The sequence below is a fragment of the Lipotes vexillifer genome, unplaced genomic scaffold (genome assembly GCF_000442215.2).
Source record: "Lipotes vexillifer unplaced genomic scaffold, Lipotes_vexillifer_v1.1 scaffold447, whole genome shotgun sequence".
Lineage (NCBI taxonomy): Eukaryota > Metazoa > Chordata > Mammalia > Artiodactyla > Lipotidae > Lipotes > Lipotes vexillifer.
Window position 1 is genome coordinate 1,028,822 of NW_006786302.1, and position 12,984 is coordinate 1,041,805.

Sequence of the window (12,984 nt, forward strand, 5' to 3'; positions counted from 1 at the left end):
CCCTGGCAGGGCCCTGGGATCCGGACCCTCCCCACGGTTGGAGCGGAGCCCTGGCGGCCGTACCTGCTCCAGGCGGCATGTGAGCGCGGCCCACTCCACATCCCAGGAGGCCTTATCGCCGGCATATTGTTGCTGCAGCCGCCGCCGTGCACGTTCGTCCTCACGCAGCTCCACACGCAGCTCCTCCAGCAGCGCCTTGAGCGCGCAGAACAGCGGCTGGTTCTCTGCCACCTGCGGGGACACCGGGCGGCTCTGCCAACTCGCAAGGGCAAGGACAGGAGCCTGGCAAGCAAAAGGGCACTGGGGCCGGACTGTCTCCAAGGTGGGTGGGAGGGAATCTGCACAGTTAGTGGCAGAGCCGGGTTCCCTGGTCGCCTGCAGGCTCTGGGGCTGACGCTGCCAAGGGTTCATTGCATTAGGATGCTAGCGCCACAGGAACCTGGATCAGAGACGGGAGGAAGCTGTGGGAGGCCAGGGGGAGCCAAGCCAGGGCTTCCAGGACACTCTGCTTGACTTCAGATGTCCCGGCTCTGGTTGAGGAGGAGAAATAACGAGATACCTACACTCACGTACGTATGCTGTCATTTGAGTGCCAGCTGTTGAACCAGAAGGGAATTAATAAAGGGCTCGTGTCTCTCATCAACATAGGTGGTCATACTCAGACTTGTAGTTACTAAGAAGTCATATATTACAATATACGACAAGCATAGTCATGGGGTGGGGGTGGATTTTGAGGTTTAACAATTAAAGCCAAAGGTAGAGAGTGTGGAGAAAAGGGAACCCTCTTGCACTGTTGGTGGGAATGTAAATTGATAATAGCCACTATGGAGAACAGTATGGAGGTTCCTTAAAAAACTAAAAATAGAACTACCATACAACCCAGCAATCCCACTACTGGGCACATACCCTGAGAAAACCATGATTCAAAAAGAGTCATGTACCACAATGTTCATTGCAGCTCTGTTTACAATAGCCAGGACATGGAAGCAACCTAAGGGTCCATCAACGGATGGATAAAGAAGATGTGGCACATATATACAATGGAATATTACTCAGCCATAAAAAGAAACGAAATTGAGTTATTTGTAGTGAGGTGGATGGACCCAGAGTCTGTCATACACGGTGAAGTAAGTCAGAAAGAAAAACAAATACCGTATGCTAACATATATATATGGAATCTAAAAAAAAAAAATTTGTTATGAAGAACCTAGGGATAGGACAGGAATAAAGACGCAGACGTAGAGAATGGACTTGAGGACACAGAGAGGGGGAAGGGTAAGCTGGGACAAAGTGAGAGAGTGGCAATGGACATATATACACTACCAAACGTAAAATAGATAGCTAGTGGGAAGCAGCCACATAGCACAGGGAGATCAGCTCGGCGCTTTGTGACCACCTAGGCGGGTAGGATGGGGAGGGTGAGAGGGAGATGCAAGAGGGAGGAGATATGGGGACATATGCATATGTATAGCTGATTCACTCTGTTATAAAGCAGAAACTAACACACCACTGTAAAGCAATTATACTCCAATACAGATGTTAAAATTAAAAAAAGCCAAAGGTAAACGGTTAACTTGTTTGTGAAGGCTTCCTCATGGTCCCCCGAGACAGAATCACTACCCCTCTCTTTTCTGCTCACTAATGGCAGGAAGAACCACTGCACCTACCTGTTTATCCTGTTCCTCCCCTGTCCCCCAGATCTGTAAGTTGTGAGAGGAGACAGTGCTTAGCTCATGGGAAGCATGCAAACAGGTCTGATAAATGAAGAATGGATTTTTATTACTAATCTGCTTATACCTAACTTAAAAGATTTTGTATTTTCTAAAACCTGTCCAGCCCTTTGGACACACATTTCAAAACTGTGATTGCTATCTTAGTATGCTTCAGCATGGGCATTTTTCCAGAAAGGTTTGGCCAAATGAATTAATACACACTGAATCAATTATGGTACCTGGATGATAAAAGCCACACGAGCCCATCTCTTCCCATCAGAAAACACTAAAAGCCTATCTCAAGCTCCCAGACCGGTCTCAGGGCAACCCTGTTTGGTATATTTATGAGGCAGGAGAAATAAAAGCTCTCTCAGTCCTGCTGGAGGCAGGTTGTCTGTAATATGGGAAGACAGAGAATCCCCTACATGGTAAACCTCCAGTGCTGGGGCAGTGAGGAGTGGACCTCCAGCCTGGATCTGCATGCCCATCAGCCTTCTGTCCTCCATCAGCTCGAGAGCCAGTTGTGCTTCTAAAACCATCTAGTCAGTGCACGAAACATACATGTACACATACAAAAATGGCTATAACTGCATTTGGGAAGAATTTGAGAAACTTCGCATATATGTTTGGATTTAAATAAAGTTGAATTAGAAAAGAGAAATTCCTTAACATGAGATTTGTCACTGAAAACACCATAGTTTTCTCCGTAGTTTATCTGAAGAGTTTTAATATTAGATACAGTAGACTTTTGGTTGAGTGGAATGGTCTGTTTGTTAGCATTTATTGCTCCTTGATTTTTCTCACCTTAAACAGCAATTTTCACTTTTAGCTCTGAGATGAAAGGCACTAAGAGGACAATTCAGTTAACATTTGCAAAACTCAGCAGAGAGAGAACATGCTAAAAATCCTACATGTTCTTTCCAACCATCTGAATATAAGTAAATTACCTCTATTCTCAACGAGATGCTCATAAAATGTGTGAAATTGTATTGATAATAAATGCAGGAGTTCCTTTCAACTCTACACCAAAAGTATTTAAAAATGATATAAGTGCAAGTGAGTGACAAGACGTGTTGCAAGAATCTTTTCACAAATACACATCTCCCTAAGTACAGAATTTGTTTGCTGAAAAATTAGATATGGTTTATGATAGCTTTGATTTCTTCATCTTTGGATTTTAAATTAAAAAAAAAATCATTACTTTCTTCAAGTCGAACAGTTTTCAGCATAAAATAACTAATAATTTTGATCCACTCTTTGGAGTAGTCATCTCATTTTCACTTTAGAAAAAGCAGAAAACCACATAATAAATTCTTATATGTTATCAATAACTCCCTGTGAAGCCCAAGTCGTGTATGTGGTCAGCTGTGGGCTTCTTAGGCATATAACAAACAGCCGTGACAACATTAGGACCAGAACTTTGTGCTCCTTGAAAGCAGGGTTCACATGACAGTCCTTTTGCAGATTGAAAATTTGCTTCCTCTGGAAGTAAGTACTTTTTGGCATTAGCAGATATCAGATTAAATAAAATTAAGCCTTAATGTTTTGATGCACATTTGGGTCAGAGTAATCAACATAATGTCCTATTATACCAATATTATATTTAATCATCATGGAATGAGCTCAAAATTGCTTCGGGGTGAGGGTGGCCAAAGGGAACAAGAGCCCAGAGAATTGATGATATTTGGTACCTGTTCCCATAGTCACCCGGGAGCAGCAGTGTGGCCTGGCAAGCAGCCAGCCTAGCTCTGCCACTGGAGAACAATGGCAAGGGCTGATGTCCAAGGGAATGAGCCATAGATGGGCATGATCCTTCCAAATGACTGTTATACACACAAAAACCCAATGATGGTAACTAATGCTAATGGTTACTAATGGGCCAGGGTGTGTTAATCATTCACCTACAGAACCTTGCTTGCATCTCACATCTATCCTGAGTGCACACTGTCACGTGCCTGTGTTACAGGGGAGGAACCACAGTGACTGGGGACTTGTCTGGCCGTGAGGAAGTGTGGAGCTCGAGTGCAATCCAGGCCTGTGCCACCTGAGGCCAGACAAGCCCACCAACATATGTGAATTCCGGCATCATACCGTACCCGGGCTTTTTTTTTTTTTTTTTTTTTTTTTTTTTAAAATGCCTAATCTCTGTGAAGCAAATTCCATCCCCCCACATCAGGAGAAATAACAATAGTGAGCCATCCTGAAAGAATTCCTAGAAGTTAGTCCTCTCATTTTTTCTCTCAGTGGTGGCCCTTTGCTGGGCTATGTTTTTGGTAAAAAGACCCAAATGAAGTCGAGAATGGAATCAAGACTCTGGTCCATTTCGAGGTCTTCAGGTGAAAGTCTTGGATACAGAGCTTTCTGAACCTTCTATGCCAGGGGCAAGGCTCTGCAACCTTTTAACTTATATATCTGGTAAGTATGGTCAATTAAAAAGACCAACTTTTTGATCTCCTTAAGATCACCTGGTTGGTTTTCTTGCAAAGAAACAGGAAAAAATGGTTCCACTATTTCCTTTTCCTCATTCTAAGGGCATTTCAGCCCTTCCAAGCTCATCTCTCTTGGGGAATGCTTAAAATAATCCCAAAATTGGCATTAGGAGCTTGACTGTGCTATATAACATTTTAAGCTTATAACAGGTTCAAGGTTGGGCTTCAGCCAATAGGACTGCTACCCAATTATAGGACATAAGAAAATATTAATAGAAAGTGAAAAAGAAATTTATAGAAAGGTAGCATACCAATTGGTGAGGCAATACCAGCTACTTTACAGAATCACTTTTGCCTAAGAGTTCGAAGACATGTGCATCATTTAATTCTGTGAAAGAGCTAAACTACCATCAACTACTTTGCTTGCATCAGAGCCATTAACTTGGAGATGGGTTTAATCTAAAGTTGGAACAGAGGTAGCGACCTGCTGCTATGGGCTGACCCGCAAAAAGCCAGTCACACAATAGAGGTGCTGGCCTCCACCTCCTACTCACTTGGGCAGAGAGTTCTGGAATGCTGTGGTGGCTGCCCCGACCCCCAACACAGGCATGCATAGTTCCTACTTGATACATGCATAGTTCCCTCATAGTTCCTAGAGAGGGGCCTCCTGCAGGTTCAAAATAAAAGTAACTCTTCCACCAGCAGGAGCCCCAAGACAAGTCCTCTACTGAGATTAGCCAGAAAGGATACAGTTACACATCCAGCAACATTTTAACAGGTAAGCCATTTGTCATTCCTACCTTCACTGTTACATTCAGATTAAGATTCTTTTCTAAAACCCTCATCCCCCCACAGATAGAATGAGTCATTGAAGACCGGCCGTGAAAATATAATCTATGATGGAAGTTTGCAGAGATGATGGACTCATCTATGGACAGAACTCCTGTGTTCACTGGCTGAGGATACACCAGGTGGTCCGGGCCGTGCAGGCTCCATGCCTGCAGGTCACCATCATTTTCACCAAGAGCCTCTGGGGAATAAAGGTGGGTGTGTGAGAGAACAAACAGATGTAGGTTGAATAACGTACAAACCCAGAGCTGTCCCCGAAGACTTCAAAGAAACAAGGGCAGGTCTGACGAAAGTCAGGTGGCTAGATGGGAACAATGAGCTTCTTAGCAAGCTTCTTAGCGTATTTAGATCTCCGGCCACTCTCTGAAAGATATGTTGCAAACTGCCGGCCACAGTTAGCTCTGGGAAGTGGGACTGGGGCCAAGAGAGTATTTCCTCAGGTACCTTTTGGTACTGTGACCCTGCACATCCCGCACATACTATTTTTACAGTAATAGAAACAAACAAACAGAATACACAGCAAGAATAAAGTGTTTCCTAACCTTAAGCTCTGGTCTGGTTCCTTTCATACAGAGTTGCATGTCTCCTAGGCAAGGTTATAATGTTGAAGAGTTTGAAGAATAAATCTGGTGCAGCATATACACAAGTGAAAGATAAAAGCTACCTAGGCTCAAGTGGAGCACTTATTTCAAAAATTAAATCAGGGCAGATCACAGTTCTGATGTGCAGAAGTGCTCTTTCTGGAAGTTTCTGCATCTTGGGCAGAGCAGAAAGGGTGGCCTGCCAGCAAGTGGGCTGCTGGGCACCAGTGAGTCCAAGTCCAGGAGGTCCTGGAGCCAAAGGCATTCTGTCTATAGGGGAAAGGCTGGCTTTGACCTAGGGCAGCCCCCAAAGGCCCTATACTGAAAATGGGTCCTGGGTCACTGGCAAAGGTCCAGGGGAGCAGATTCTACCTGGTCCTCAGACTGGATCCCTGGTGAGGCTCCTCAGTGACCAGGGGCAGTTGAAGGAAGACTTGAACATGAAACATAATTGCATTAGATCATGCTCTGAAGTTTAGGTTCTTCACATTTACAATTAGATGCTTTATCAGATCAGAAATAACTGAAAAAGAAATGAAGGAAACAATAGCAAAGATCAATAAAACCAAAAGCTCGTTCTTTGAGAAGATAAAGAAAACTGATAAACCATTCGCCAGACTCATCAAGAAAACAAGGGAGAAGACTCAAATCAATAGAATCAGAAATGAAAAAGGAGAAGTAACAACCGACACTGCAGAAATACAGAGGATCATGAGCGATTACTACAAGCAACTCTATGCCAATAAAATGGACAACCTGGAAGAAATGGACAAATTATTGGAAAAGCACAAACTTCTGAGACTGAACCAGGAAGAAATAGAAAATATAAACAGACCAAGCCCTGAAATTGAGACTGATTAAAACTCTTCCAACAAACGAAAGCCCAGGACCAGATGGCTTCACAGGCGAATTCTCAGACATCTAGAGAAGAGATAACACCTGTCCTTCTCAAACTCTTCCAAAATATAGCAGAGGAAGGAACACTCCCAAACTCATTCTACGAGGCCATCATCACCCTGATACCAAAACCAGACAAAGATGTCACAAAGAAAGAAGACTACAGGCCAATATCACTGATGAACATAGATGCAAAAATCCTCAACAAAATACCAGCAAACAGAATCCAACAGCACATTAAAAGGATCATACACCATGATCAAGTGGGGTTTATCCAGGAATGCAGGGATTCTTCAGTATATGCAAATCAATCAATGGGATAAACCATATTAACAAACTGAAGGAGAAAAACCATATGATAATCTCAGTAGATGCAGAAAAAGCTTTTGACAAAATTCATCACCCATTTATGATAAAACCTCTCCAGAAAGTGGGCACATAAGGAACTTACCTCAGCATAATAAGGGCCATCTATGGAAAACCCAGAGCCAGCATCATTCTCAGTGGTGAAAAACTGAAACTATTTCCTCTAAGATCAAGAACAAGACAAGGTTGTCCACTCTCACCACTATTATTCAATGTAGTTTTGGAAGTTTTAGCCACAGCAATCAGAGAAGAAAAAGAAATAAAAGGAATCCAAGTTGGAAAAGAAGAAGTAAAGCTGTCACTGTTTGCAGATGACATGATACTATACATAGAGAATCCTAAAGATGCTACCAGAAAACTACTAGAGCTATTCAATGAATGATACAAAATTAATGCACAGAAATCTCTTGCATTACTATACATTAATGATGAAAAATCTGAAAGAGAAATTAAGGAAACACTGCCATTTACCATTGCAACAAAAACCATAAAATGCCTAGGAATAAACCTACCTAGGGAAAAAAAAGACCTGTATGCAGAAAAGTATAAGACACTGATGAAAGAAATTAAAGATGATACTAACAGACGGAGAGATATACTATGTTCTTGGATTGGAAGAATCAATATTGTGAAAATGACTATTCTACCCAAAGCCATCTACAGATTCAATGCATTCCCTATCAAATTACCAATGGCATTTTTTATGGAACTAGAGACTATACTCCAAAGCTACAGTAATCAAGACAGTATGGTACTGGCACAAAAACAGAAATATAGATCAGTGGAACCAGATAGAAAGCCCAGAGATAAACCCATGCACATATGGTCACCTTAATTTTGATAAAGGAGCCAAGAATATGCAATGGAGAAAAGACAGCCTCTTCAGTAAGTGGTGCTGGGAAAACTGGACAGCTCCATGTAAAAGAATGACATTAGAACACTCCCTAACACCTTACACAAAAATAAACTCAAAATGGATTAAAGACCTAAATGTAAGGTCAGACACTATAAAACTCTTAGAGGAAAACATAGGCAGAACACTCTAGGACATAAATCACAGCAAGATCCTTTCTGACACACCTCCTAGAGAAATGGAAAGAAAAACAAAAATAAACAAATGGGACCTAATGAAACTTCAAAGCTTTTGCACAGCAAAGGAAACCATAAGCAAGACGAAAAGACAACCCTCAGAACGGGAGAAAATATTTGCAAATGAAACAACTGAGAAAGGATTAATCTCCAAAATTTAAAGCAGCTCATGCAGCTCAATATCAAAGAAGCAAACAACCCAATCCAAAAATGGGCAGAAGACCTAAACAGACATTTCTCCAAAGATATACAGACTGCCAACAAACACGTGAAAGGATGCTCAACATCACTAATCATTAGAGAAATGCAAATCAAAACTACCATGCGGTATCACCTCACACCGGTCAAAATGGCCATTATCAAAAAATCTACAAACAATAAAGGGTGGAGAGGGTGTGGAGAAAAGGGAACCCTCTTGCACTGTTGGTGGGAATGTAAATTGATACAGCCGCTATGGAGAACAGTACGGATGTTCCTTAACAGCTACCATACGACCCAGCAATCTCACTACTGGGCATATACCCTGAGAAAACCATAATTCAAAAAGAGTCATGTACCACAATGGTCACTGCAGCTCTGTTTACAATAGCCAGGACATGGAAGCAACCTAAGTTTCCATCGACAGATGAATGGATAAAGAAGATGTGGCACATATGTACAATGGAACATTACTCAGCCATAAAAAGAAACGAAATTGAGTTATTTGTAGTGAGGTGGATGGACCTAGAGTCTGTCATAGAGAGTGAAGTAAGTCAGAAAGAGACAAACAAGTACCGTATGCTTACACATATATATGGAATCTAAAAGGAAATGGTCATGAGGAACCTAGGGACAAGATGGGAATAAAGACGCAGACATACTGGAGAACAGACTTGAGGACACAGGGAGGGGGAAGGGTAAGCTGGGACAAAGCGAGAGAGAGGCATGGACATATATACACTACCAAACGTAAAATAGATAGTGGGAAGCAGCCACATAGCACAGGGAGATCAGCTCGGTGCTTTGTGACCGCCTGGAGGGGTGGGATAGGGAGGGTGGGAGGGAGGGAAATGCAAGAGGGAAGAGATATGGGAACATATGTATATGTATAACTGATTCAGTTTGTTATAAAGAAGAAACTAACACACCATTGTAAAGCAGTTTGTTATAAAGAAGAAACTAACACACCATTGTAAAGCAATTATACTCCAGTAAAGACGTAAAAAAAAAAAAAAATTAAAGAAAAAAAGAGTATTAGGTCACAGCCTTGAATGAAAAAGTAACTTCTCTTTTAATTAATCCAATTCTGGGAAGATTGGCTGTTGGAACCCCAAGGTCATACTTCTGGCCCTATTAACTATCCTGTGTTTAAAAACCTGATTTCAGGATTTACTAATAAGTATAAAATGCATACATAGCCATAGCAGTTCTGGCCTCAGAAGCTTAATGCAGTGGCGGGCGTCTTGGAACTCATCCCCAGCCTGGGCCCTTCCTCGAAGGCTGGGCGAGCTGGAAGTGCTCACTGCTCCCAGGACAGTCGGGTCCCTGCTGCACCATCAGTCAGCGGGGAATGTTCACAGAGTCAAACATTTTCCAACCTGGTGGTTTTTTATCAACTATTTCCAAGGTCAACTCGGTACATGTAATTTTTTTTTCCCCTCATTTGACGTGATAAATGTTGCCATCCACTGTGTTTAACTGTAAGAATGTTCAGTATGACACAAAGCAAGGCCTGGGAAATTCTGTTACTTGCTAAGTTATCCTTGGGAAAGAAGTCAGGCCACGTTTCCCACTGTGCTTATCACCTTGGGAGGCTCTCGTGGGTGTTTCTGAGAAGGTGCAGCTCTGCGGGGCACCTCCCTTGAGACACATGCTTGGCTCTTGCATCCAGGCTGCCTGGCTGGTACCCACTCCACAACAGGGCAGACAAACCTCCTCCCGGGGAACGTGCACTCCCGGGGAGCCAGCTGTCGTAGCGGTGGAGCTCATTAATCTTGTGTCCTCGGACGGCCGTCCGGCCGTCCGTGCGCACTTGACTGCCATGGGCAGACGGGTCCAGTAACGGCAGATCTGAACCTGCCATCTGGAAGCCGCCCTGTTAGCCCATCCACAGCCTCTGCCCCTGCCCCACACCATGCAAAGTGGAGACTCACTGGTCCATTCCAAGCAGAAGAGCTGAGAAGTGAACGTTGAAAGGAGGCAGCAGCAAAGAGAGAGGATGTTAAAATACATTGAACAGGAGGTTCCAGCTGAGTGACTTTCCATAATTTTCCATCTCACGGGGAAGATTTTCCATGACTGTTGTTTAGGAAACCAGATGTGTTACATTGTTTTCCTCCCCCCCTTCCAAAGCATTGGGATGCACGCGTGGGAAACACCCAACAGGCGCCCTCGGAGGCAGTGGCTTTGTGGCTAAACGGCAACTGAGGAATACTGTGAATTCATCGCATACTTCATAGGACTGAGCGACAACACCGCTTTTAAAAATAATAAAACCGGTAGATTTTAGAGGGTGTTTTTGCAAAGTAGCATTTTATTTTCTAACTGCATCTTTGCCGGCAAACACATTCCACGAGCTAAAAATCTCCCCATGGACACTGGCCTAATGACAAACTTCCTAATAACGGTAATTAAAAATTCATTTGAAGGTATAACCTCTTTCTTGAGTCATATTATTCTGGGAAAAATGAAGGGTGGATGAGTATGTGTAGAAATCAGGTCTTCAGTTGTGAAACTCTGAGTCGTACACGGAGAAAAAGCAGTAGGGGAAAGGCACACTCCCCCAGGCCTGAGCTCAGACGGCGCCACGTTCCTCCTCTGGATCTGAGCCCAGGTTCTGCTGCCATTCCTCTCCCCCTTGATGCCCTGAGGCTCTGGGCGGAGGGAGGGGCCCGCAGCTGTGGAGCCCGGTGTGTGCTCAGGGAGCACCCGAACGCCTGTGGCTGAGCAGCTGCAGCTGTGTCCGGGGCCACCCCGCCCTGCACCTCACCCCAGAGCCAGGCTCTGCTTGCCGGACCCTCAAAGAAGCAACACAGGGTCAGGAGGGACTCAGGCCACGATGCCCAGGAGCAAGAAAGCCTTAGTCTCGCAGGACCTCAGCACTCCAAACCCTCTACGGCCGCCGTTTTGTAGAAAAACGCAAAAACTCTGGGGGCCATGGTATCTTTTGGCTTATTCAGCAGGGCCTGTGGGCCTGTCTGCTTATACAAATGAATGGGGAGTTTGGCAGCACTAATCATTAAGGTTCTACACTGAAATCCCACCTCTCTACACACGCTTTAATTTTTTTTCCAAGTGTCGTCAAATATTTTTATTTGCGACATTATGTTTCACGTGGCTTAAAAAGATCCTGAAACACTTTATACATGTTTGGGGATTAAAAGAACCAAACTTGTTGTGTCTTTCCTCCTGTGCGTTATGTTGCCAGTTTAGTGATGGTGCCGATGCCCACTCAGCAAACGACAGCAAAGCCCTAAGTTCCTTTTCTGGCCATGGTCATGGCACTTCCTCCTTGGAAGAATGGTCAACCTTTATAAGGCACAGGCTACTCCATCCAATACTGTTTCTTCTTTCTGCTGAGGGACATTCGCTGGCCTTGAGGGGACATGTCCTTATCATGTGACCTTATCATGTCCTTATTTATGTGAATAAGCCAAATAAACAAGACCTTTCTGCCCTGGGAACAACAGCACGTGAACTGATGACAGACAGACTAGGGATCTCTCCCCGGCATGGGCACCCACCTGCCTGTGGAGCTGTCCCCCGTCTGTGGGCTGCAGCCGTGATCCGTGGTCACCGATCTGCACACCAAACTGTGGAGGATGCTCCCCCAGGGAAAAGCCACAGCCTGGACCGTCGTCATCTTGGTCTGGACCGTCCACCTTCTTATTCTCCTGAACGCCAGGCTCCCCAAGCCTGTGGAAGGTCTCTGGAAGCTCGCTCTGAAACGGCAGGAGGGGATGATCACAGCTCCACCCGAATCCTTTTGCCCTGAAGCCTGATTTTGAGTGTTTGAGGATAATTACCCACTTTAGGGGTTATCGTGTCTTTCCTTCTCAGCCCTTTCCCCTACTAGGCTCATTCTGGCCATGGCACTCATTGGCTACTTTCTCCATTTAAATTTCATAGAGTGGGTGCCCAGGTTTATTAGAAGAGATTAGAAATATTACTATTTATAAATTATTACTGCTCACAGTTAACAGTTTTATAAATGAGAGGAGGAGGAACTCTAAAGTACTGATCAACAGAAAACTTTACAACTATTACTCGGTTTTGCTTAATGGTGGTTCTCTAGGTCATGGCTATTTGGAAGCAAGTTGAATTCATTTTTGAAGACATTCTTCACCCTGAGGCAAGAGTATCACTGTATCTTCCCATTCACAGGGTGTCCTAAAATTACATACACTGTTTGTGAGAGTAGGAGGCAGAGGAAAGGTGTTTAGGGGCTAAAAGGAACCAACAGTCACAGAGCCCCGAAAGCAGCCAACAAGGTAGCCAGGGGCATGGATGTCCAGAACAAACGGACACCAGCGGCTCCAGCCCTGTGTTCACCAGAGAGCAAGGCCAGGAAGGAGGCTGCAGAGCTGGAGGTCACTCTGCCTTAATCAATAAAAATCAGAAAGCAAATAACTCGGTTCTGGTTCCGTTGTGAATCTGTGAATTGAGGCATAAGAAGGAAGTGTATACAGATTTCAGAGGTGGCAAGAAAGTACCCCCTGGAGCTCAGAGAGACCGTATGAAACTGCACTGGCAGAACGGGCTCTGGCATTTAGGCCCAAAAACTGAAATGGAAAGAGAGAACAAGTTAGAACTAGGTTTTACAAACCATCACTGTGGAATGAACCGATAAGGACATTCCACAAATCTCTCGGTGGTAACTAACGAATTCATCTATCAGCAACAAAAGGCATGGCAGCAACACTTGTCTGCAGGATGATGTTACAGACCAGCATGCTCTTAAAATGGGGTCAAAGGGCAGCACGGACAACCCACTGCATTTCCACTGCCTGGATTGGACTTGACAAAGTACTCTGAAACAGCAGAACATGACTGTACGTGTCGGGGGAGGGGGACAGCAGGGCC

The 12,984-nt window shown here is 44.2% G+C and overlaps 1 protein-coding gene across 1 annotated transcript in view; it reads right to left on the reverse strand.

Annotated features, from left to right (window-relative positions):
* Positions 1-12,984, reverse strand: part of LOC103078851 (protein SOGA2) — a 111,367-nt gene that overhangs the window by 18,023 nt on the left and 80,360 nt on the right. Inside the window, 2 exon segments of the mRNA XM_082931121.1 lie at positions 64-231; positions 11,646-11,843. Coding sequence (XP_082787247.1) covers positions 64-231; positions 11,646-11,843 — 366 coding nt within the window.